Source organism: Geotrypetes seraphini, chromosome 2 (assembly GCF_902459505.1).
Source record: "Geotrypetes seraphini chromosome 2, aGeoSer1.1, whole genome shotgun sequence".
NCBI classification, from domain to species: Eukaryota; Metazoa; Chordata; class Amphibia; order Gymnophiona; family Dermophiidae; genus Geotrypetes; species Geotrypetes seraphini.
Window position 1 is genome coordinate 20,833,565 of NC_047085.1, and position 27,127 is coordinate 20,860,691.

General features: G+C 48.0%; 1 protein-coding gene across 1 annotated transcript in view; it reads left to right on the forward strand.

Annotated features, from left to right (window-relative positions):
- Positions 1–27,127, forward strand: part of LOC117353577 (serine/threonine-protein phosphatase 6 regulatory ankyrin repeat subunit A-like) — a 182,252-nt gene that overhangs the window by 61,240 nt on the left and 93,885 nt on the right. Inside the window, exons 9-11 of the mRNA XM_033929680.1 lie at positions 10,213–10,311; positions 13,847–14,047; positions 26,371–26,472. Of these exons, the coding sequence (XP_033785571.1) occupies positions 10,213–10,311; positions 13,847–14,047; positions 26,371–26,472 (402 nt within the window). The remainder of the gene's footprint in view (positions 1–10,212; positions 10,312–13,846; positions 14,048–26,370; positions 26,473–27,127) is intronic.

A 27,127-nucleotide genomic window follows, 5' to 3' on the forward strand; every position in this document is an offset into this window, starting at 1 on the left:
CTGTAATGTAATGTAATGTAATACATCATAGCCTAAAATATACCTCAGGGAATACCTACACGCAGATTACATGAAAGCATGAATGGTAAATGCATAGAAGACTGTTTGGCAGGAGCTAGCTAAAGGCAGGCAAAGCAATGGGGCCAGATGGCACACACCTGAGGATTCTGAAGGAACGTGGGGAAAATCTGGCAGCCTCGCTGTCCGACTCTTTCAACGCTTCTCTAAAGTTGGGAGTGGTTCCAGAGGGGCGGATGTGGTCCCTCTCCTCAAAGGAGGAGATTGGGAGCTACAGGCCAGTAAGTCTGATCACCACGGTAAGTAAATTAACAGAAACACTTCTAAAACACAGAAAGTAGAGTTTCTGGAACTGGAGGACTGTAGGACCCAAGGCAGCATGGTTTCATTAAAGGCAGGTCTTGTCAGACCGATCTGATTCATTTCTTGACTGGGTGATCAGAGAATTGGATAGAGCGAGAACATTAGTGTGGAGTATTTAGATTTTAGCAGTTCCACATGGATGACTTATAAATAAACTGAGTGTTCTTAGTATGAGCCCTAAAACGACTGGCTGAAAAATGGGTTGAATTGGAAGGTGACAGAGGGTAGCGATAAATGGAGCTTCATTCTGAGGAAAAAGGATGCCACAAGGTTTGGTTCTTGGTAGGGTTACCAGAAGTCCGGATTTACCCAGACATGCCCTCTTTTTAGAGGGCACGTCCAGGTGTCCAGACGTGCGGAGAGTTGAGTCGGTTCAGCGAATGGCCACCAGGATGGTCTCAGGACTCAAGGATCTCCCGTATGAGGAACGACAGGGTAAGTTGCAGCTGTACTCACTCGAGGAACGCAAATATGTCACGGGCCGTATCGAGGTGGAAGAAGATCTCTTTTGTCTTAAAGGATCAACGTCAACAAGAGGGCATCCGTTGAAAATCAGGGGTGGGAAATTTCATGGCGACACCAGAAAATATTTCTTCACCGAAAGGGTGGTTGATCGCTGGAATAATCTTCCACAACAGGTAATTGAGGCCAGCAGCGTGCCAGATTTTAAGAAAAGATGGGATTGGCATGTGGGATCACTTCATGGAGGTAGTTAGGGGGGTGGGTCATTAGAGTGGGCAGACTAGATGGGCCGAGGCCCTTTTCTGCCGTCATTTTCTATGTTTCTATTTTTCTTTTCAAAACCCAGCACTTTGTCCGGGTTTTGAAAAGCTTCTGCTTTGGGACCACATCGGGAGGGCATCCGCGGATGCCCTCCTGACTAACGAGAACAGGTTGAGGGGGGCGGGGCGCAACTATGGGTCCGGATATTAATGTTTATCTCTTTTAAGCTTTGCTTTTATGTAAAGCTTTGCTAGCATTTTGTAGCTATGAGGGTCAAGGTTTTATTGTATGTCGATTTTATGTTTTAACATTATGTATGTACTAGTGTTTAAGCCCGTTACATTAACGGGTACTAGTAAAGCCTCATAGAAACATAGAAACATAGAAGATGACGGCAGAAAAGGGCTACAGCCCATCAAGTCTGCCCACTCTGCTTACCCACCCCCTGTCTATGCCCTAATGACCCATTTTCCTTATCTTGACCCTCGTAGGGATCCCACATGGGTATCCCATTTATTCTTAAAGTCTGGCACGCTGTCTGCCTCGATCACCTGCACTGGAAGCTTGTTCCAATGATCAACCACTCTCTCTGTGAAGAAATACTTTCTGGTGTCGCCATGAAATTTTCCGCCCCTGAGTTTGAGCGGGTGCCCTCTTGTGGCCGAGGGTCCCTTGAGAAAGAAAATATCATCTTCCACTTCGACACGTCCCATGATCTTTTAAATGTTTCGATCATGTCTCCCCTCTCCCTACGTTCCTCAAGAGTGTAGAGCTGCAATTTGTTCAGTCTCTCTTCGTACGAGAGACCCTTGAGCCCCGAGATCATCCTGGTGGCCGTCCGCTGAACCGATTCAATTCTGCGCACATCTTTACTGTAATGTGGCCTCCAGAATTGCACACAGTACTCCAGATGAGGTCTCACCATGGCCCTGTACAACGGCATTATGACTTCAGGATTTTGGCTGATGAAACTTCTATTGATACAACCCAATATCTGCCTTGCCTTAGATGAAGCCTTCTCCACTTGATTGGCAGTTTTCATGTCTGCACTGATGATTACTCCTAAATCTCGTTCTGCTGAAGTCCTAGTTAAAGTTTCTCCGTTCAAGAAGTACGTCCTACATGGATTTCCACTTCCGAGGTGCATGACCTTACATTTCTTAGCATTGAAGCCTAGCTGCCAGGTTGAGGACCAACTTTCCAATGTAAGCAGGTCCTGCGCCATATAATTCTGTAAACTGCATTCACTTACTATATTACATAGTTTGGCGTCATCGGCGAATAGTGTTATTTTACCTTGAAGCCCTTGAGTCAGATCCCCTATGAATATGTTGAAAAGGAGTGGACCCAGGACCGAGCCCTGCGGCATTCCACTGGTCACCTCCGATGTTTTAGAGAGGGTACCATTAACCACCACCCTCTGAAGTCTGCCACTCAGCCAATCATTGACCCATGCAGTTAGTGTCTCTCCTAACCCCATCGATTCCATCTTGCTTAGCAGCCTGCGGTGTGGGACACTGTCAAAAGCTTTACTGAAGTCCAGGTACACGACGTCCAAAGACTCTCCCAAGTCCAACTTTCTTGTTACCCAGTCAAAGAAGCTGATGAGATTGGATTGGCAGGACCTACCCTTGGTGAATCCATGCTGACTGGGATCCCGAAGATTCCCTTCATTCAAGATCGTGTCCAATTTGCTTTTAATTAGTGTTTCCATGAGTTTGTACACTATTGATGTGAGACTCACCGGTCTATAATTCGCAGCCTCTGCCCTGCAACCCTTTTTATGCAGAGGAACGACATTAGCTAATTTCCAATCCAGGGGAACTTTCCCCTTACTTAGGGAGAGCTTGAATAGCTCAGCCAACGGTTTCGCCAGGACATCGCTCAATTCTCTGAGCACTCTTGGGTGCAAATTGTCTGGTCCCATGGCTTTGTTCACCTTGAGTCTTGCCAGTTCACTGTAAACTTCACCTGGTGTGAACTCAAAATTCTGAAACGGGTCTTCTGTGCTTTGTGTTGCCTTCAACTGCGGACCTTGTCCCGGTGCCTCACAGGTGAAGACTGAGCAGAAGTATTCATTCAGTAGTTCGGCTTTATCGGAATCTGCTTCCACGTAACTTCCGTCCGGTCTTCTAAGGCGTACTATCCCGCCTGTGTTCCTTTTTCTGTCACTAATATACCTGAAGAAGGATTTGTCCCCCTTTTTAATGTTTTTTGCCAGAATTTCTTCCACTCGAAGTTTTGCCTCCCTAACTGCCATTTTGACCGCTGTAGACCTGGTCCTATATTCTACTTTTGCCTCTCTTTTCTCCGTGCGCTTGTAGGAGAGAAACGCTTTTTTCTTCTCCTTAATGAGGTGCGAGATCTCCGCGGTGAACCATTGGGGTTTATTGTTTCTTTGTCGTTTATTTACTGATTTTATGAAGCGGCTAGTTGCTTCATGTATGATTGATTTCAGTGTTAACCACTTAGCTTCTACATCATCGGTCTCCGCTTGGTCCTGCAGCGTCCGATGGACGAAATCTCCCATGCATGCGAAGTCTGTGCCCCGGAAATTGAGTACCTTTGTTTTCGTGTTTGATCTAGGGAAGCCTTTCCTAAGGTTGAACCATACTATGTTGTGTTCGCTGGAGGCTAGCGTATCTCCTACTGAGACCTCTGAGACGCTTTCCCCGTTGGTGAGTACCCAGGTCGAGGATCGCCTGGGCCCTAGTGGGCTCCGTTACCATTTGTTTGAGACGTGCTCCCTTTATGGAGGTTAAGAGCCTCCTGCTACTGCCTCCTTCCCTCACAAGTCCCCTATTTTCAGCCCCAGCTCCAAACCCATTTTTACCTCCCCCAGCCCCCTTCTCCCATGCTTTCCCTTTCAGCTTCCAGCCCCAGCCCCTTTTTCTCACCAGCAGCATTTCTATCCCCCCACCCCACTTCCCTGTGCAGCAGCATTCCCTCCCCCTCCACTTCCCTGTGCAGCAGCATTTCTGTTTGTTTCTGGCCGGCTCCCTTACAGTCCCTTGCAGAAGTTATTTTTGAGTTTAAAGCTGCCACGGCGGCTCCTCTCACGATCTGCGTCTGCTTCGGAAGCCTTCTCTCTGACATGATGTCAGAGAGGCTTCCGATGCAGGTGCAGCTCGTGAGAGGAGCCGCGGCGGCTGCGTTGAACTTAAAAATAACTTCGGCAAGGGACTGTAAGGGAGCCGGCCAGACCGCGGGCCGCGCTGTGTTAGACGGAGTGAGGGCGGGAGGGGGGAGTCGCCTCCGTGTGTCCCTGCTTAAGGTGCCTCCGCATGCGCAGAAGAAACCACCGCTGACTCCTTCTACTGCGCATCCAAAGCCACAGAGTTACAGAGCACGGATCACGCAGGTAGGAGTGTGCATGCGCGCTTTGGGTTTTATTATTAGTGATACCTTGTTAACTGTTTAGTTGTAAACGGTATAGAAATTTTTAAGTTTCAAGTTTATTAGGATTTTATATACCGCCTATCAAGGTTATCTAAGCGGTTTTTACAATCAGGTTCTCAAGCATTTTCCCTGTCTGTCCTGGTGGGCTCACAATCTATCTAACGAACCTGGGGCTATGGAGGATTAAGTGGCTTGCCCAGGGTCACAAGGGGCAGTGCGGGATTTGAACCCACAACTCCAGGGTGCTGAGGCTGTAGTTTCAAGTTTCAAGTTTATTCATTTTTAATATACCGACCATCAACGGGTATCTAGCCGGTTTACAATGAAATGTTAAAATAGGAATAAAAAGTTATGCTTATAAAAGTAAAGTTTAATTAAAGAGAGGGGAAGTGTACATTAAGGACATGGACAAGACAAACTTGAAAGTGATGGTTAAGAGGAAGGGGAGGGGTAAAGTTACATAATAGAAAAGGAAGAAGAAGAAAAAGAAAAAAAAAGAAAAGGGATTGAAAGGAAATGGAGGGAGAGGATAAAACATTAGGAATAGGATCGCTTCGTAAAAGCGGTTGGTTGAGTGAGAGAGAGGGAATTCAAGAGCAGTTGAAAGCATCTGGAAATAGGAAGGTTTTTAAGCTAGTCTTAAATTTATCGATTAGTTTTTCAGGGCGGAGTTGAGATGGTAAGGCATTCCATAGTGTTGGGGCAACTACTGAAAATTTGATTTCCTGGTATAGAAAAAGTCCTTTATAGAAGGAATGGAAAGCAAAGCAGGTGAATTTAAAGGCAACGCTATTGGAGGAGAATTGTGGGCGGAGTTGTCGGTGCAGCCGCTTCGTGGGGGCAGTCCCCTTAGGGAGCAAGAGGGCCAGAGGAGAATTGTGTGCGGAGTCATTGGCGCAGCCGCTTCACGGGGGAAGTCCTCTTAGGGAGCAAGAGGGCCGGAGGAGAATTGTGGGCGGAGTCGTCGGCGCAGCCGCTTCGTGGCGGCAGTCCCCTTAGGGAGCAAGAGGGCCAGAGGAGAATTGTGGGCGGAGTCATTGGCGCAGCCGCTTCACGGGGGAAGTCCTCTTAGGGAGCAAGAGGGCCGGAGAATTGTGGGCGGAGTCGTCGGCGCAGCCGCTTCGTGGGGGCAGTCCCCTTAGGGAGCAAGAGGGCCGGAGGAGAATTGTGGGCGGAGTCGTCGGCGCAGCCGCTTCGTGGCGGCAGTCCCCTTAGGGAGCAAGAGGGTCAGAGGAGAATTGTGGGCGGAGTCGTCAGCGCAGCCGCTTCACGGGGGAAGTCCTCTTAGGGAGCAAGAGGGCCGGAGGAGAATTGTGGGCGGAGTCATTGGCGCAGCCGCTTCACAGGGGAAGTCCTCTTAGGGAGCAAGAGGGCCGCAGGAGAATTGTGGGCGGAGTCGTCGGCGCAGCCGCTTCGTGGCGGCAGTCCCCTTAGGGAGCAAGAGGGCCAGAGGAGAATTGTGGGCGGAGTCATTGGCACAGCCGCTTCACGGGGGCAGTCCTCTTAGGGAGCAAGAGGGCCGGAGGAGAATTGTGGGCGGAGTCGTTGGCGCAGCCGCTTCGCGGCAGCAGTCCCCTTAGGGAGCAAGAGGTACAGAGGAGAATTGTGGGCAGAGTCATTGGCACAGCCGCTTTGCGGGGGCAGTCCCCTTAGGGAGCAAGAGGGCTGGAGAATTGTGGGCGGAGTCGTCCCCTTAGGGAGCAAGAGGTACAGAGGAGAATTGTGGGCGGAGTCATCGGCACAGCCGCTTTGCGGGGGCAGTCCCCTTAGGGAGCAAGAGGGCCAGAGAATTGTGGGTGGAGTCGTCCCCTTAGGGAGCAAGAGGGCCGGAGGAGAATTGTGGGTGGCGGCGGCGGCGCAGCCCCTTCGTGGGGGCAGTCCCCTTAGGGAGCAAGAGGGCCAGAGGAGAATTGTGAGCGGAGTCGTCGGCGCAGCCACTTCGCGGCGGCAGTCCCCTTAGGGAGCAAGAGGGTCAGAGGAGAATTGTGGGCGGAGTCGTCCCCTTAGAGAGCAAGAGAGCTGAAGGAGAATTGTGGGCGGAGTCGTCCCCTTAGGGAGCAAGAGAGCCGGAGGAGAATTGTGGGTGGAGTTGTCGGCAGTCCCCTTAAGGAGCAAGAGGGCCGGAGGAGAATTGTGAGCGGAGTCGTCGGCGCAGCCACTTCGCGGCGGCAGTCCCCTTAGGGAGCAAGAGGGTCAGAGGAGAATTGTGGGCGGAGTCGTCCCCTTAGAGAGCAAGAGGGCTGAAGGAGAATTGTGGGCGGAGTCGTCCCCTTAGGGAGCAAGAGGGCCGGAGGAGAATTGTGGGTGGAGTTGTCGGCAGTCCCCTTAAGGAGCAAGAGGGCCGGAGGAGAATTGTGGGCGGAGTCGTCAGCGCAGCCGCTTCGCGGCAGCAGTCCCCTTAGGGAGCAAGAGGGCAAGGCAGGACGAGGTAATCAGAAAGCTAAAAATTAAGTAAAACCACGGAGAAGGCAAAGTCAAGCTGTTGGTGGTAAGCGAAACTGTTCCAATAGTGGCCGGACACGCCACACACTCCTAAAATCTGGTAACCCTAGTTCTTGGGCCAATTCTTGTTAATATTTTTGGAAGTGATTTTGTGGAAGGCTCTTTCTAGAAAGATTTGCCTCTTTGAGGACGATATAAAAAACTGCAATAGGGTAGACATCTTTCATGGTGTGAACAACTTGAAGAGGGACCACGCAAAGTTCTGGGTACACCTATTCTCTGCCCCCAGCGTTAAAAGGTAGCATTTATCAAACAAAAAATTCATCCAGATACCTTAACTCTCCCCCTCTTTCCTCCCCTCTCTGGTAAAATTCCTCTCCCAAAGCCTCCACTCCTACGGTAATCTTTTCCTCCTCAAATTATCAACCAAGAATACAGTTCTCTAAAATGTAATGCCTAAGAAATGTACAGCTATCTTAACTATTATCTTGTTTGTAATTGCCTAGAAATGTCCAATCATCTTACTACCGTGTTTCCCCGATGGTAAGACACTGTCTTATTTTTTTTGGAAGGCCAAAATATGCTCTAGGGCTTATTTTCGGGGGGATGCCTTATTTACCCTTTCAATGTCTTTCCACCCTCCCTCCACTCCAGCCCAGCCCAGTATGAAATATTTCCTTTTGTTTCCCTCCCCTCTCTCTTCTCCTCCCTCACCCACGAGTCCTGCATCTGGCCCTCTCCCTTCTACCTACACCTGGCAACATCCCCCTGCTCCGCGGCTCTCTTCAGCAACTCGTCAGCAGCGGTGATCAAGACAAGCTGCCGACATCGAGGCCTTCCCTCTACGAGTCCCGCCTTTGTGGAAAAAGGAAGTTGAAACAAGCGGGACTCGCAGAGGGTAGGCCCCGACGTCAGAAGCTTGTGTCGATCGCTGCTGCTGAGTTGCCGAAGAGAGCCGCGGAGCAGGGGATGTGGCCGGAAGCAGGTAGAAGGGAGAGGGAGATAGGAAGGCTGTAGATCTCCGGAGCATGACACCGACCCCGGCCAGGATGATTTCTTTTTCAGGCATGCAACTTACAAGTCCGGCGTCGCGGCGGGAAATAGCCATGCTGAGCAGTGAGCTCAGCACTACACAGATGAAAGCCTTGCTTGCTGATTGGTCCGGTGGCACGGCCGCCGGACCAATCAGCAAGCAAGGCTTTCATCTGTGTACGTGCTGAGCTCACTGCTCAGCATGGCTATTTCCCGCCGCGACGCCGGACTTGTAAGTTGCATTCCTGCGTGACACACTACCGGAGCCACGGCAAAGGTGGAAAAGAGCCACATGCGGCTCTGGAGCCGCGGGTTGCCGACCCCCGCGGTAGACGGAGGGACCACACGGAGTCACCCACCGTACCACCCGATTCGGGTAAGCGCAGGTATCGGTGGGTGGCTTATTTGCGGGGGGGGGGGTGCCTTATTTTACAATTTTTTCTAAAAAGGGGGGGCTGTCTTATTTGATGGCCCTGCCTTATCATCGGGGAAACACGGTATCTAATTCGCAAATGCTATGGAAATAATCCAGCTACCCTATCTCATTTGTAACCAAAAATAATTGTAACGTCCCTGGAATTATCCAGCTATTTTTACCCAATGTGTAACCAACAAAATTGTAACGTTCCTGGAAATGTCCAGGCAGCTTTTTTGTAATCCGCCTAGAACTGCAAGGTACAGGCGGAATAGACGTCACTAATGTAATGTAATGTAATAAAATTACCATAGGAGTAGGGTGACCAGATTTTCAGTCTGGAAAATCCAGACCCCTAGACCTGCTCCCCAGACCCGCCCCATTCCACCCATTCCCGCCCCGGTTCCACCCCCTGATCCCGCCCCAGCCCCGCCTCCAATCCCACCCCCTGCTGCCTGTTCTTGTCGGGCAGCACATCCAAGCATGCACTTATGAGGCGTAATGACATCACGCACACATGTGACGTCGTCTCGTTGTATTCGTGCATGCGTGGATGCCTTCCCGCCTGAAGGAAAGCCTTTCAAAGTGCCGACTTTTGAAAAGCCGTCCGGCCCCCGGACATGTCCTTAAAAGGAGAATATGTCTGGGGAACAACCTCCATTTAGAAATTCGCATTGGTCTTGACTTAAAATATTTGACCTCAATTTCTCTAATCTAAAATTTGCACTGTATGTAAAACTCATGTTTAAGGACATATTTGCAATTTCAGTGGCATCTTCATATATATTTATGTTCTCCAGGGTAGCTTTATTTATTTATTCACTTCTCTGTACTGTTCTCCCCCAGGGAGCTCAGAATGGGCTTACATGAATTTATTCAGGTACTCAAGCATAAGAATAGCTTTACTGGGTCAGACCAATGGTCCATCAAGCCCAGCAGCCCATTCTCACGGTGGCCAATCCAGGTCACTAGTACCTGGCCAAAACCCAAGGAGTAGCAACATTCCATTCAGAACCCTATAGAAAAGCAAGATTCCGGAATCCCAAAGAGTAACAAGGTTCTAGAATCCCAAGGAGTAGCAACATTCCATTCAGAACCCTAAAGAAAAGCAAGATTCCGGAATCCCAAAGAGTAACAAGGTTCTAGAATCCCAAGGAGTAGCAACATTCCATGCTACCGATCCAGAGCAAGCAGTGGCTTCTCCCATGTCTTTCTCAATAACAGACTATGGACTTTTCCTCCAGGAACTTGTCCAAACCTTTCTTAAAACCAGCTACGCTATCCGCTCTTACCGCAACCTCTGGCAACGTGTTCCAGAGCGTAACTATTCTCTGAGTGAAAGAATTTTTCCTTCTATTGGTTTTAAAAGTATTTCCCTATAACTTCATCAAGTGTCCCCTAGTCTTTGTAATTTTTGACGGAGTGAAAAATCGATCCACTTGTACCCGTTCTACTCCACTCAGGATTTTCTAGACTTCAATCCTATCTCCCCTCAGCCGTCTCTTTTCCAAGCTGAAGAGCCCTAACCATGTTAGTCTTTCCTCATACGAGAGGAGTTCCATCCCCTTGACCATCTTGGTCGCTCTTCTTTGAACCTTTTCTAGCGCCACTTGAGATAAGGAGACTAGAATTGAACGCAATACTCCAGGTGAGGTCACACCATGTTTCTCTGTCTGTCCCAACAGGCTCACAATCTATCCAATGTACCTGGGGCAATGGGGGGGATTAAGTGACTTTGCCCAGGGTCACAGGGAGCAGTGTGGGGTGCTGAGGCTGTAGCTTTAATCACTGCGCTAACATTTTATTTTCTCTTACTGCAGGATGGCAGCACCCTCATGCACGTTGCATCGGAACATGGGCACCCGGACACAGCCCTGGCATTTCTGAAGAAAGGAGTCCTTCTACACATGCCCAACAAGGTAACCAGACACCAGAGTGGGCTTCGGACCTGCTGAATTCTCCAGCCTGGCATCAGCAAACACCTCTCTATCTCCGGAACATCAAATCAAAAATCTTTCTAAAAAAGCATTTTTTTAAAACTTAAAACAACTAATATCCATCTGCTCTGTGCTCGTGAAGACTTTTTTGTTGCTGTAGTTCAGCTTCACACGAGCTTTTTCTTTTTTCGCTCCGGCACACTTAACGGAACAAATGTTTTTCACGGCACGCAGAGAAGAGGGCACGTGGCCCCCATCCCATTCTGTCCTCGGCCCCGCCCCACGTCACCCTAGCTCTGCCCTGCCCCCCCCCCTGCCCCGACCCCACACGGACCTCCGAGTATGCATGGAACGTTGGTGCTATGATGTCACACACGTGCATTTGAGGCCATCATGTCGATGTCCAAGCATGCTCAGAGGCCTGTGCAGGGGCGACCCTGAGCTCTCATGCTTGTAGAACATTTATGGAGGTATGCCAGGGGGGGAGGGGCAGAAAGGAGGAGAGGGCAGTGACAGAATCGCCGCGCGTCATTCCCTGGAGGCACACCCGGAATCTCGCTACGGCACACAGTTTGCAATACACTGCTATAGTTAGTGACATTGCAAGGGACGTAAGAACATAAGAATTGCCGCTGCTGGGTCAGAGCAGTGGTCCATCGTGCCCAGCGGTCCGCTCACGCGGCGGCCCTCTGGTCAAAGACCAGCACCCTAACTGAGACTAGCCTTACCTGCGTACGTTCTGATTCAGAAGGAATTTGTCTAAGTTTGTCTTGAATCCCTGGAGGGTGTTTTCCCCTATTTGAATCCCTGAAGGGTGTTTTCCCTTATAACAGCCTCCGGAAGAGCGTTCCAGTTTCCCACCACTCTCTGGGTGAAGAAGAACTTCCTTACGTTTGTACGGAATCTATCCCCTTTTAACTTTAGAGAGTGCCCTCTCACAGCTGATGTACGATGGCACGGTGGTAGAACAAACAGGTATGTGGAGAAAAAAGAAATTGAATTCAACATATGCCTGACGTGGCCACGATTCGCCCCAAAACTGCGTCAGAGCAGTGGTATAGTAAGGGGGTGCAGGGGGGCGGTCTGCCCCATGCGCAGTCTTCCTCGGGGTCCTTCACATCCCTCCTGCTCTATGCCCCCCATGTCGCAAATGCGCATCCCTTCCCCCATCCCTTTTTATCTTTGGCGCAAGCATCAAGCGCTCTCTGACATCGCTTCTGGGACCCGCGCGCTCATGGCTGCTTGCACTGACGATAAAAAGGTATGGGGAGGCGGTAGACAGCGGTAGAGGGGTGCCACCACCTCAGGCGCTTTCACGCCTGCTACGCCACTGCGTAGAAAAGGGAAAAAAATCAAACAGCAAGCTTCTCTCTAAACACCTTCCAAAAACCATGCAGAGAACTCAAACGCCCCAAACCACTTCTCTCTGGTTCATAAATCCAGCGGCAGTAGTCTTGTGGGTCGCGATTGACGGAGAATTTCTGCAGGATTGCCACCGCTGGATTTATGAACCAGAGAGAAGCTACTGATTCTACCACACTCCAGCTAGAATTCTAAGATCTTCTCAAAATGTACTTTTTGTTCCTTCCCTCAAAACTTTTCACATGCGACACACCACTTCATTCACACCGCAACTCCCTGTCCGCTTATCTGAGGGAGGAATCAAATACAGAACTCCCCTGAAATTCATGGGGGTTACTTTCCAGGAACCCCCGTGAATTTAAAAAAAATGCAAATGTGGTTTTTTTGCCTGTCAAAAGGCAGGAGCGGGCAGCTGGAGCGCCGGCGGGTGAAGAAAATCACTCGCAGTCTGCTCTGACCGCCTCTTCCTGTAGTAAAGTCGGGCTGCACCAATCAGGAGCTGCTTTGACATGCTGCTCCTGATTGGTGTAGCCCGACTTTACTACAGGAAGAGGCGGTCAGAGCAGACCGCGAATGAGCAAGTCCGCGATTCGCGAACTGCCATTCAGCGGGGGAACACTGTATTGATAAATTTAAAGGAGCATTAAAAAGCTTCCTCTACAGAGACGCTTTTACTCCATAATTCAGGACTCTTTCGCAATCTTTGAAAAGGCAGCTCTCAATTAACTTTCCCCTTCCCCTTTGTGTTATCTTCAGCTGGTTGGGGTTTTCTTTCTTTCTAAAATATTGTATTTCACCCTCTACCCTCTTGTTTTCCGTTCGGCTGTTGGTCTTGTCTGGGTTCTGGCTCTCGTTAATTATTTTAATTTTGATCCCCTCAATTGAATTGTATTGGCAATTAATCACATTTTTAATAGAACCTGGAAAGGTGTTGCTCTAGAGCAGTGTATCGCAAATTGCTGCCCAAAATTCCAGGTGTGCCGCGAGACGCCGGGGAGTAGGAGAGGCGCTGGCACCAGCTGACTGCCTACGAGGACGTGCCACTCGCGGCAAGAGGCACATCCTGTAGGTAGTCTGCCGGCACCAGTGCTTCTCCTTCTCTCCGTGCGTCTTACCTCCGAGCTTCCCCACTGGCGGCCCAGGGCCCTTACGGAGGGGCTTCACGCAAGCGTGGACATCGACATAATGCCTTGAGCCGCGACCACAACATTTAGAGTCCCGAGACTTGGCAAAGTTTGCCTGACGGTGCTCTAGAGAGAAACTTGCTGTTTGATTTTTTTTCCTCTCTAGGTTTGCCGCTGACGCAGTCTTTGGGCGAAACGTGGCCACGTCAAGCACAAATTCTCTTGCTCCACATACCTGTTTGGTCTGCTCTTTGTTTTGCCGCTACTGATATTGATACTGTTTCAAGTGGATTATTGCAACATACTGTGTCCCAGAATATTTATTAAAGTGGCTCCAGGATTTGCAGAATGCAGTGACCAAGATGAGTTTTAGACTGGTTACCAGTTCAAACTCAAGTTATATTCAAAGTGGCATGTGTGGTTTAAGATCTTGCATAGCACCAGTTCATAACTGTTTTTCATTCATTTGATTGTTATTTGTTCAAAGATCTTTGCTCTGGGCTTCTTTTTTTTGATAGGTCTTTTTTCCGATCAACTCCCAGGAAAGTACACTTCTCCCTCCATATTCGTGGGGGTTAGGGGCAGAGCTGGCCCATGAATATGGAAAAATTGCGAATAACTTTTAGGGCTGACTGACCCACCCCCGCATCCCAGACCTCTCCACACCTTACCTGGTGGTCTAGCGGTGAAGTGGAACAGGAGCGATCTTCCTACGCTTCAGCCTCATGCAGAGCTGTCAACAAAAATGGCTGTCTTGAGTTCCCGTGGTCTCACGAGACTACAGCAGGAACTCATGGCAGCCATTTTTTTTTTTTTTACGGCTCTGCACGGGGCAGGAGCTTAGGAAGATCGCTGCTGCCCTGCTTCACCGCTAGGCCACCAGGTAAGGTGTGGAGAGGTCCGGGAGGCGGGGGTGGGTAAGGGTTTAGAAACTCACAAATAGTTGAAGTTCCAAGTTCTAAACATGCGAATTTGGAGGGAGAAGTGTAAAGCCTCTCCCTTCTGACTGTCCTTGTGTGTTTCTCTGTTAGGCCGGTGAACTATGCTTGCATGCGGCCACCAAGCAAGGCCATGCTGCCGTGGTGAAAGCTCTTCTAAAGAAGGGAGCTCCAGTAGATGCACGCACCAAGGACAATTACACCGCCCTCCACATCGCGGCGCAGTATTGCAAGCCCCTGGTGGCGCAGACCCTGCTGGGCTTCGGTGCCCAAGTGCAGCTGAAAGGCGGCAAGGTGAGAGCAAAATGCCACGGCCCATATTCTATTAACGACGCCTTACCGGCCCCTATTTTAAGTTCAAAACAAAAAAAACGTAGGCGCCTTCAAAAATGGCACCTGCATCGTGCCCACGGAGGCGCTTTACGATGTCTAATGCCACTGTAGGTGTGGCTAACACCAGAAGTCGTGTTAGGCGTTGTAAAGCGCCTCCATAGGCGCGATTCACGTGAAAGGTAGGTGCCAAAAATGTAGGCCTGGCCTACATTTCCGGGGACTACTTTTTCTGAAGCCGCAAATCTATAAATGGCGCCACCGCGTAATTGATATATGATCGGCGGCCGTTTTTAAGATGGGTGCTGTTTATAGAGTCCGGGCCTAAATGAACTTTGTTTTATAAGTCATAAATTAGCTTATGCAACACGCTTTTTTAAGAGGAGATCATCTTTCAGACTATTGAAATGTAACTGTTTTAACGCTGGTGTATTTCATTTTCCATCGTAATATATAGAACTAGATTTTTAGCCCGTTACATTAACGGGTGCTAGAATAGATGTGTAGACTTAGGCATTTCTTTCTTTCTTTCTTTCTTTATGTCTGTCTTTCTTTCTGTCTCTTTCCCTGGCCCCCTGTCTGTCTTTCTTTTTGTCGCTCTCCCTTCCCCCTGTCTGTCTTTCTTTCTTTCTGTCTATCTTTCTTTCTGTCTCTTTCCCTGGCCCCCTGTCTGTCTTTCTTTTTGTCGCTCTCCCTTCCCCCTGTCTGTCTTTCTTTCTTTCTGTCTATCTTTCTTTCTGTCTCTTTCCCTGGCCCCCTGTCTGTCTTTCTTTTTGTCGCTCTCCCTTCCCCCTGTCTGTCTTTCTTTTTGTCGCTCTCCCTTCCCCCTGTCTGTCTTTCTTTCTTTCTGTCTATCTTTCTTTCTGTCTCTTTCCCTGGCCCCCTGTCTGTCTTTCTTTTTGTCGCTCTCCCTTCCCCCTGTCTGTCTTTCTTTCTTTCTGTCTATCTTTCTTTCTGTCTCTTTCCCTGGCCCCCTGTCTGTCTTTCTTTTTGTCGCTCTCCCTTCCCCCTGTCTGTCTTTCTTTCTTTCTGTCTATCTTTCTTTCTGTCTCTTTCCCTGGCCCCCTGTCTGTCTTTCTTTTTGTCGCTCTCCCTTCCCCCTGTCTGTCTTTCTTTCTTTCTGTCTCTCTCCTCCTGTCTGTCTTTCTTTCTGTCTCTCTCCCTGGCCCCCTGTCTGTCTGTCTTCCCCCGGACAGCCACAGCGCCCGCCCACCTACCAGTCTCGCGCTCCCAGCACGGGCTTCTGAGCGCCGTCGCCCCAGCCAATCGTCGGCTGCCTAGGTCTCGGCCGCTCTGCGGCGCTAGGTGGGCGCAGCCAATGCCGCTGTCACGCCAACCCGCTGCCGAGCCATCCAATGGACATCACCCTTGTGGCTGGCGTTGTGAAGGGGCGGCGCGGTGTGGCCTGCTCTGAGGGGAGAGGGGGGAAGTCCGCTGTCTTTTCCGCCTCCAGTTTCGCACCGCTCTTGTTTCCGCCACGCTACGGGCCTGTGGTGACGTAGTAAGCACGCATGCACACTCTTGCCGGCACATCCCGACAGATCAGCTTTCAGGGAACACGCGGTGAGAGTGCGCATGCGTGCTTAGTATTTTATTATTATAGATTGCTCTGCTGACAAATATACAAAAGAAGCCTATTCCATTCCCTAGGACCCAGGCATGAAAAAATACTGTCGTGGGACACCTGCAGCTTCAACTCTTTAACAGTTGGAATATATAGTTCCTCACGATTGACAGATCGTAACTCCTGAGGCGGCACATGAACTGAGCATGTGTAGGGTATCAGCATTGGCGGCTCCAAGGGCTGACTGCTGCAAGCTTTCAAAAGGGGTTCACATCTTTATTGAGTGGCTGATGTTTTCCACTGGCAGGGCTTGGAGATTCCTGCTATGGTCTTCGTCACTCTAACGGCCTCGCCTCCCACCCCCGGACAGCCACAGTGCCCGCCCACCTACCAGTCTCGCGCTCCCAGCTGGGGCTTTGCAGTTCAGGTTTGCTGCCGCGCTGATGGTTCGGGGTGGAACCAAAAGTGTGTTAGACAAGGTTTCTAACATACTTTCAATTAACCAGAAAAACAGTTATCCGGTATCCACTAATCCCCTTGGGTGCCGGATAACTGAGATTCTACTGTAATTCCCTTAGCTAGTGCTCCCTGTGGATATTCAATGAACTAGAAACATAGAAATAGACAGCAGATAAGGGCCACGGCCCATCTAGTCTGCCCACCCCAATGACCCTCCCCTACCTTTCTCTGTGAATAGATCCCACGTGTCTATCCCATTTGGCCTTAAAATCAGGCACGCTTCTGGCCTCAATAACCTGAAGTGGAAGACTATTCCAGCGATCAACCACCCTTTCAGTGAAAAAGAATTTCCTGGTGTCCCCGTGCAGTTTCCTGCCCCTGATTTTCCACGGATGCCCCCTTGTTGCCGCGGGACCCTTGAAAAAGAAGATATCTTCTTCCACCTCGATGCGGCCCGTGAGATACTTGAATGTCTCGATCATGTCACCCCTCTCTCTGCGTTCCTTGAGTGAGTACAGCTGCAACTTCTCCAGCCGTTCCTCGTACGGGAGATCCTTGAGTCCCGAGACCATCCGGGTGGCCATTCTCTGGACCGAATCCAGTCTCAGCACATCCTTACGGTAATGCGGCCTCCAGAATTGCACACAGTATTCCAGGTGGGGCCTCACCATGGATCTATACAATGGCATAATGACTTCAGGCTTACGGCTGACGAAACTCCTGCGTATGCAACCTATGATTTGCCTTGCCTTGGATGAAGCTTGCTCCACTTGATTGGCAGTCTTCATGTTCTCACTGACGATCACCCCTAAGTCTCGTTCTGCTTCAGTTCTTGTTAGGATCTCGCCCATTAAGGGTGTAAGTCCTTGAGGGCTGCAATCCAGTCGGGTTTTCAGGATTTCCCCAATGAATATGCATTGAAAGCAGTGCATGCACATAGACCTCATGCCTATTCATTGGGGAAATCCTGAAAACCTGACTGGATTGCGGCCCTCAAGGAGGGACTTTGAGACCCCTGAACTACATGGATAGTGCTGCTGAACCCTTGCAGACCATCTCCGATACAGCTGGGATGAAGTGTGAGTGGAGCAGCAAGTTATACAGAGAGCTAGAAGCCAACTAAAGCGAAACTCGTGGTTTTAGCTGAAACTCACCATTCCGTTTTGAATTTGACTATTGAAGATATACTGAGCCAAATGGACAAGTTAAAGAGTGACAAATCTCCTGGACTGGAGGGAATACATCCCAAACCACGGAAGGAACTCAAGCATGAACTTGCTGATCTGCTGTTAGTGATCTGTAACCTGTTGCTAAAATTGTCCATAGTACCTGAACTTGTGGAAACCTCTCTTAAACCTAGTTACGCGAACCGCTGTAACCACCTCCTCTGGCAACGACTCCCAGAGCTTAACTATTCTTTGAGTAAAAAATATTTCCTCCTAATTGTTTTAAAAGTATTCCCATGTAATTTCATTGAGTGTCCCTTGGTTTTTGTACTTTTGGAAAGGGTAAAAAATCGATACACTCTTACCCGTTCTACACCACTCAGGATTATATAGACCTCGGTCATATCAGCCTCAGACGTCTCTTTTCCAAGATAAAGAGCCCCAACCTCGTCAGTATTTCCTCATGCGAGAGGAGTTCCAGCCCCTTTAGCATTTTGGTCCCTCTTCCTTGAACCTTTCTAAGTCCATTGTATGTATTTTTTAGATACGGCTACCAAAACAGTGAGCAATATTCAAGGTAAGGGCGTACCATGGAACAATAATTCCTAGCATCCTGTTTGCTTTTGTGGCCAACGCAGCATATTAGGAAAAAGATTTCAGTGTACTGTCTACAATGACACTGATTTTTTTTCTTGGGTTCTGACTGCTAAGGTGAACCCTGGCATCAGGTAACTAGGATTTGGGTTATTCTTCATGATGTGTCTCACTCTGCATTTTTTAATTTTAATCCATATTACACTTCATCTGCCATTTGGATGCCCGGACTTCCTGCAAGTTTTCACAGCTTTGGAAAAGAGACAGCTGAGGGGAGATATGATTGGAGTCTACAAAATCCTGAGTGGAGTAGAACGGGTACAAGTGGATCGATTTGTCACGCCATCAAAAATTACAAAGACTAGGGGACACTCGATGATGTTACAGGGAAATACTTTTAAAACCAATAGGAGGAAATATCTTTTCACTCAGAAAATAGTTAAGCTCTGGAGCGCGTTGCCAGAGGTTGTGGTAAAAGCGAATAGTGTAGCTGGCTTTAAGAAAGGTTTGGACAAATTCCTGGAAGGAAAGTCCATAGTCTGTTATTAAGACAAGGGAAGCCTCTGCTTACCCTGGATCGGTAGCATGGCATTCTTTTTTGCAACTCTTTGGGTTTTGGCCAGGTACTAGTGAACTCGATTGGCCACCATGAGAACATGCTACTAGGCTTGATGGATCATTGGTCTGACCCAGTAAGGCTAGTCTTATGTGTGTCATCTGCAAATTTAATCACCTCACTTGTCATTCCAGTTTCCAGATCATTTATAAATACAAAGTCCAGACCCCTGCGGCACTCCACTATTTACCTTCCTTCATCTAGAAAAATGGCCATTTAACCCTACCTTCTATTTTCTGTCTGATAACCAATTCCTAATCCCACGATTCTAATTTTCTCAAGTGTCTCTCGTGAGCAATTTTGTTAAAAGATTTCAGAAAATCTAGATGCAGTACATCAACAAGCTCACCTTTATCCACATTTATTCACGCTTTCAAAGAAGTCAAGCAAATTACTGAGGCAAGACTTGGCTGAACCCAAGCTGACTGTCCCATTAAACCATGTTTGTCTCTGTGTTCCATACTGTAAGTTCTTTGTTTATGTTATGCTGCCACTTAGTGGCTATGTACAGAATTGCATTTTTTAAAAGTTTAATCTTTTTTCTGTCTTTTTTTTATTCTTATGAGCCTCTAGATATTCTTCCTCTTTTAGTTTATAACATTTTATTGAAGGAATCATATATACAATAATATGATATAATGAGATATTCATTACAATTAAATTCACAATAATATTTCCATACATATTTTATCATTCCTCCAATATATATTTCCATATACCTAACCCATTCCTTTCTATATCCCCCCCTTGATCCCTTCCCCTTCACCCCTACCCTTCCACCCCCCTAGTTTATAACATTTTATTGAAGGAATATATAAGTATATAAAAATATAATACATATTAAACTCATAACAATTCAATTCTTTTTTATTGAGGTTTATGAACAAGTAAATGAACAAGCAACATAACAATCAGGAATGTCAGCTCAGATTGGTCATACAAATCAAATTTGTGTGATAAATTATACATTCTGATCGTTCACAAAATTATCAATGGGAGTCCATAGTTGGTTCTCAGAAGCGTTTCTCAACAGCATATTTTGCAAATCGTTTGTATAGACAAACAGAATTCCACCAGAAAGAGTAGTTAAGTCTAGAGGGTAAATTTATTGTTACATATTGTATAAGGTACTGATTATATGATAAGAAAGGGTGGGAAGGGTGGGAGATAAGAACATATTATTTGTACCATTGATGATTATTAAGTGTTATATTTATTGTTAATTTGTTTGGATATATTGTTACACTTATTGTAAATTTGAAAATGAATAAAGAATTAAAAAAAAACAACAAAAAGTCTAGAGGCCGATTTCTAAAGTTGTAAGATCTGTTGTAGGCCAATTGACATTAACATGTCGATTAATTTTGGTTTTCATTTGCATTTTTAATTGTTTATCTGCCCATACATACCAGTGTATTTTGTTTTAATTGGTTATATCTAGTGTGGTAAGCTGAGTGCTAGTTTTAGAAGTCGAGGCCAAGCCTGCCAGCAGCACCCTCTGTTTTCCTCTCGCTGAAAGCCCAGAGAAAGGTCTTGTCTCCTGGTTCAGTTGACTATTATGATCATGAGACGTTACATAAGAACATAAGAATTGACGCTGCTGGGTCAGACCAGTGGTCCATCGTGCCCAGCAATCCGCTCCCGCGGCGGCCCTTAGGTCAAAGACCAGTACCTTAACTGAGACTAGCCTTACCTGCATACGTTCTAGTTCTGCAGGAACTTGTCTAACTTTGTCTTGAATCCCTGGAGGGTGTTTTCCCCTATTTGAATCCCTGGAGGGTGTTTTCTCCTATAACAGCCTCCGGAAGAGCGTTCCAGTTTTCTACCACTCTCTGGATGAAGAAGAACTTCCTTACGTTTGTACAGAATCTGTCCCCTTTTAACTTTAGAGAGTGCCCTCTCGTTCTCCCTACCTACATATAAGCGGGAGATGCACTTACAGTTTCTAGATCTAGGGCACTTGTTACATGACTTTAAATATATGGTTATAGCTACCACCTGCTTCCAACGGACCTGACTCTGTAGCCTTTATAAAGAATTTAAAGTATTTGTGATAACAAAAGTGAGGGTCGAGGGTGGGCTTTCAGAGTATATTGGGTTACCAGATTTTCGGAAATGAAAATCCGGACCAATGGCCCCGCCTCCTGCCCCGCCCCATTCTGCCTGTCCCCGCCCTGTACCACCTTAGTCACGCCCTATTCCGCCCCCAGCCCCGCCCCTTGACCTCTTTGCTTGTTGGGATGGCATCTGCCCATGCACTGGTGTGACGTGGTGATGTCCTGAAGCTTTTCAAAACCCGGACAAAGTGCCGGGCTTTGAAAAACCGTCCAGGCGCCTGGATATGTCCATGAAAAGATTATATGCCGGACAAGGTTGCACAGGTAAAACAAAGCTTTTTATTAGCTCAAAGACTGAGGCCTATTAGTTCACAGGCACAGAAAGCGAGGTGTAAGTCTCAGAAAATCTTTACATAGGCCTATGCCTAACAGGCCCAAAAAGCATAGTTTATACTAGGGGTGCCCTAAAGGTCGATCACGATTGACTAGTAGATCACAAAGGCAACACAGCTCACAACAAGCCTAAAGCTAAGAACATAAGAATTGCCATAATGAGTCAGATCAAAAGGTCCATCAAACCTAGGGTTACCATTTTTTTGGCCTCAAAAATCTGGATGCATGGCCCCGCCCTGTTCTACCCCAGCACCACCCTGTTTCGCCTTCGGCTCCGCCCCATTCCACACCAGCCCCTCCCAGTTCAGCCTCCAGCCCTGCCCCCCCAAACCTCCTCTGTTCTTCCCTGACAAGCTCCAGCCGCGTCTGGAAGGCCTGGAGCATGCGAGATGCCCTCCAGATACGGCCGGAGCTCATCGGCACTTTCCAAAACCCGGACAAATGCCGGGTTTTGGAAAGTCCGTCCAGGAGGCCAGACAATCCTCTTAAAATGCTCATGTCCGGGTTTTCCTGGATGTCTGGCAACCCTAATCAAACCCAGGATCCTTTTTTCAACTGTGCCCAATTTAGGTCACAAGTTCCTGGCAGGATTCTCCAAATTAAGCAGATTTCATGCTATTTATCCCCAGGGAGGAAATAAGCAGTAGCGTTCCCTAGGTCTACTTTAATAACAGGATATTGGCCTTTTCTCCAGGAACTTGTGCAATCTTTTTTTTTTTTTTTTAACCTAGCTACATTAAATGCTTTTCGCCATATTATCCAGCAACAAGTTCCAGAGCTCAACAATGTATTGAGTTTTCTGTTTGTTTTAAATATGCTACTTTGTATCTTCATGGAATGTCCACTAGTCTTTTTTATTTTTAGAAAGAATAAACAATTGAGTTGTAATAAATAAAGATCCAATTTGTATTAAATGTAGTAAAGATCCTGGCACATTATCTCATGCTTTTTGGTTGTGTCCTTTGATCAACTCATTTGGTCTGCCATCCTATTATTTTTGGGCTCTTTATGGGGTAATTCGATAGTGGGTTGTCCTAGAGGAATAATTTTTGGTAAAGCATCAGCTTGTGGGGTTTTTGGCCAACCAAAATGTCTTATTTCAGAAAACCTGTATGATTGGGCCTAAATGTGTTATGCAATTTTGGTTGCAGAAAGAATCTCCAAGTTTTTGGCATTGGAGGAATCAATTACATCGCTTATTTTTATTTGAGAGTTGGGAAGTTCGAGGTTCGCCTAAAAAAACTCGTCTTTTTACGGAGGTTTGGGATCCTTATATTCAGAATCTTTCACCAAAACTACGAAGTTTGGTTATCAATGATTTATTATGAAAATTAGGTTTACTAATTACATTCCAGTTATTTATTTTAATTCTTTATTTTTGTCAACTTTCATCCAGGGTGAGGAATTTCATTTAGGGGAAGATAGTGGGTAGGGGATGGAATTAAGGGGGCTGTAGATAAGATTGAATTAATTCATATGGAAATTAAATTTGAAAGAATGATTTAAATTTGTATGAAATATTATTGTAATTCTTATTGTATTGAATGTATTTTTGTATTATCCTATTGTACTGATTATTTGATTCTTTCAATAAAAATTGTTATACATAAATAAAGATCAACTTTATTTTTGGCCTCTTAGTGACTGGCATTGCAAGTTAGAAGACATGTACACCAGATGGCGCTAGCACTCCATGTCTGCATTCTCAGAACCTCCTGGTAGTTTATGCTCCAGGGAAACAAAAGCCCGAGCAAGGAGCAATTCTATTAAAGGCTTTCAGATTTTGTAATGCAGTTTAATTATGAACTGTGTGATGGTATGAGCTCGGTGTTTAGGCAGCGTAAACTACATTAAGGAAAAAGTGCTTCGTTTCAGCATTTGGAACATGCATCCAAATTATAAGCTCACCAGCCATTTTCACGCTTCGTAGCTTAAAATAACAACCAAAATCTTAAGTGTTTTATGTTTTATTAAGTACAGTGTTCCCCCCCCCGCAAATTCGCAGTTCGCCCACTCACTCATTCGCGGTCTGCTCCGACCGCCTCTTCCTGTAATAAAGTCGGGCTACACCAATCAGGAGCTGCGTGTCAAAGCAGCTCCTGATTGGTGCAGCCTGACTTTACTACAGGATGAGGCGGTCGGAGCAGACCGCGAGTGGTTTTCTTCACTCCAGCTGCTCTATCATGCCTCCCCTGCCTTTTGAAAGGCGAAAAACTGTATTCACGGTTTTTCAAAATTCGTGGGGGTTCCTGGAACCCACGAATTTTGGGGGAGTAGTACTGTACTTGATATAACGCCTTATTTCTTCAGATTGCATTTCCTTACATGAAGCTTAAAATCACTGGGAGGGTTCCTGGCAGCAACTGGGTGGTGTGGAAGTAGTTGTGTCTGTTTCCTGCATCTGAATCCTCAGAGGAGCAGGAGCTCATCATTCAAACTTCCCAAAAGTAGGGTTACCATATATGGCTCCAGAAAAAGGAGGACGGATTGAGGCATCTGGGTTTTACTTCCATTCCTTTCCATGGAAGTAAAACCCAGATGTCTCAATCTGTCCCTCCTTACGTCCATTGCTTACAATGGAAGTAAAACCTGGATATCTCAATCCGTCCTCTTTTTTTTTTTCTGGAGCCACATGGTAACCCGACCCAGGAGGGACAAAGGAAGTCCAAGCCATCACTCCAGAGTGATTACTTCTTCCTGCAACCGATGTCTACTTCCCCCAAACACAGGGGGATTGTAAGCTCTTCAGAGCAGGGACTGTCTATTGTATGTTAAAATGCACAGCGCTGCATACGCCTTTCAGCGCTATAGAAATCATAAATCGTAGGAGTGCCTAGGGCAGGGGTCGGCAACCTGCGGCTCACAAGCCCTATGCATAGGGTTACCATATTGGGAGCCTCACAACCCCGGACGCAGGGCCATCCCCCATCCCTACCTTGTTCCATCTCCAGCCCCACCCAATTCTGCCCCTAGCCCCGCCCCCCCTCGAAGCCTTGTGGGGGCGGAAAAGAGGGTGGGGGAGGGGCGCCACCACCCAGGACGCCTCTCTCCCTCGCTGCGCCACTGATTATACTCCCAGTCTCTTTTCCTGGCCCACACGATATGGAAAGATAAGGGGTGGCACACCCCTAGAGCGGTACCCCCCTCATTCATGGTGCCTTGCATGGCCACATAGGTCATAGACCCCAAAAGCTAGGGTTTCCTGATTTTCCAATCGGAAAATACGGACCCCTAGACCTGCCCCCAGACCCGCCCAGTTCCACCCATCCCCTCCCTAATCCCGCCCCCACTGCCTGTTCTTGTCTGCCGCTAACCGCTGCCCGCTCTTGTCCTCAAATCGTGTCAGGCAGGGAAGAAGTCCGCCCATGCGCAGATGTCACACGATGACATCACGTGACATCTGCACATGCGTGGACTTCCTCCCTCTCCAGCAATGAATTCCTCGTGTTTTTGGAAAGAGTGAACAATCTCCTGTTTCTTTAGCTATATCTACTCCTTTGGATGTGTTAAAATCACACACTTTAGTAAGAGAAGTGTTAAAATGATTTATACCAGTGGTCTCAAGCATGCGGCCCAGGGGCCACATGCGGCCCGCCAGGTACTATTTTGAGGCCCTCAGTATGTTAATCAAAATCACAAAAGTAAAATAAAACAGTTTCTTGATCATATGTCTCTTTAGCTATAAGTTACAATATTATTAAGATTTAGGCAAAAGGAAAGATTTATAAACTATAAAGAGTTTTACTTCATGCAAAATTGTCATCTAATATAATAAAACCCTAAGCGCGCATGCGCACTCTTACCTGCGTATTCCGTTTTCCGTTTTGCGCATTTCTACTCCCTCCTTCCCTCCCTCACTGTAAGTTCGCCACCGTCATCGCCCCCTCCCCCCCCCCGTGCACCCTTTCCAGGCACACACGAACCCCCATTGACCCTCCCACCTTGAGACGCACAAACCTACTGGCTCCAGCAGCGGCCGCATCACACTAAAAATGCTGCTTCGCGGCCTTCCCATGCTCTGATTTCTTCTGCCGGCATCTTTGATGACGTCATCAGAGACGCAGAGGAGGAAATCAGAGCATGGGAAGGCTGCGAAGCAGCGTTTTTAGAGTGATGTGGCCACTGCTGGAGCTAGTAGGTTTGACGGTCGTCTCGCGGTGGGAGGGTCAGTGGGGTCAGCTGCACGGTGGCGATAGTGGCGGGGGGGAGAGGGTTCTACTGCACAGGGGGATGGCTGGCAGGCAGGTTGGCTTCGGAGGGTGCGGGAGGGAAAAAGTATGGAAGGCAGTGAGGGGAAGCAGGGAAGAGGCGCTGCTGGACTGGGGGAGCAGGGAAGAGGGACCAGGGGAGCAGGGAATAGGTTATGCTGGGGGTGGGGGAGAGAGTTCTACTGCACAGGGGGGCAGGCAAGCTGGCTTCAGAGGGTGGAGGTGGGACAAAGTCTGGAAGGCAGTGAGGGGGAGCAGGGAAGAGGTGCTGCTGGACTGGGGGAGCAGGGAAAAGGGACCAGGGGAGCAGGGAAGAGGTGCTGCTGGGGGTGGGGGAGAGAGTTCTACTGCACAGGGGGGCAGGCAAGCTGGCTTCGGAGGGTGGAAGTGGGACAAAGTCTGGAAGGCAGTGAGGGGGAGCAGGGAAGAGGTGCTGCTGGACCAGGGGAGCAGGGAAGAGGGACAGGAGAGCAGGGAAAAGGTGCTGCTGGACAGGGGGAGCAGGGAAGACGGATCAGGGGAACAGGGAAGAGGTGCTGGTAGACCGGGGATCAGGGAAGAGGAACAGGGGGAGCACGGAAGAGGTGCTGCTGCACAGAGAAGTGGGTTGGGGCGGGAAATGCTGCTGCTGCTGCTGCTGCTGCTGCTGCACAGGAAAATGGAGGGGGAGGGTATGCTTCTGCTGTTACTGCACAGGGAAGTGGAGTGGGGAAGGAAATGCTGCTGGTGAGAAAAGGGGGCTGGGGCTGAAAGGGAAAAGATGGGAGAAGGGGGCTGGGGGGGAGTAAAAATGGGTTTGGAGCTGAGGCTGAAAATAGGGGACATGTGAAGGAAGGAGGTTTTACTAGCACCCGTTAATGTAATGGGCTTAAACACTAATTTCTTTAATAAGACATTAACTATTTTTTCTGAGGCCCTCCAAGTACCTACAAATCCCAAATGTGGCCCTGCAAAGGGTTTGAGTTTGAAACCACCGCTGTACAGTATAGTGAATATAAATGTTAATTTGTATCTGACCCTCACGGACCCCCTGAAACCCATCCATGGACCCCAGGTTAAGAGGAACTTAGCAAATAAAATGTCCCGACTAAATGGTGAACGCGAAACTGTTGGGCAGACTGGATGGACCATGAAGGTCTTTATCTGCCGTCATCTACTACGTTACAATAGCTTTCAAAGTTAGGACCGCAAATCCTTTGTATATATCAGGCCCTCTTTTATATCTTTCAGGCACGGGAAACAGCTTTGCACATTGCCGCGCGCATACACGAGGGTGAAAAGGTGGCGGAGATGCTGCTGAAGAGCGGGGCTGATGTCAACTTGGAGCAGGAGGTAAAGAGACACGGGACGCTATTTAAGAAAAGGTAGGGGGGGGGTCTTTTACTTAACTGTGGTAAACACGAGAACGCGCATACCGCACATTGACCACATAGGCTTACCGCAGGACATGTGCCGGCGTCCCGCGGTAAAGTGGACCATTTGCACATGCGCACGGCATGCTAAAACATATTTTTAATTTTCTGGGATGATAGGGGTGGAGAGTTGGTGTGATGGCGCTAATTAGGTAGATCGTGAGGCGTTGCCGGGCATTAATTTTTTTTTTTTTATAATTCTTTATTGATTTTTAAACAAGAACAGTGTTATATAAATAAAAGAACCGTATATTATTGCATTCAGTCATAACACTAATATAAGAACATAAGCAATGCCTCCGCTGGGTCAGACCTGAGGTCTATCGTGCCCAGCAGTCCGCTAACATGGCGGCCCAACAGGTCCAGGACCTGCGCAGTAGCTCCCTATCTATACCCCTCTATCCCTTTTTCCAGCAGGAAATTGTCCAATCCTTTCTTAAACCCCAGTACCGTACTCTGTCCTATTACGTCCTCTGGAAGTGCACTCCAGGTGTCCACCACACGCTGGGTAAAGAAGAACTTTCTAGCATTTGTTTTGAATCTATCCCCTTCCAATTTTTCCGAATGCCCTCTTG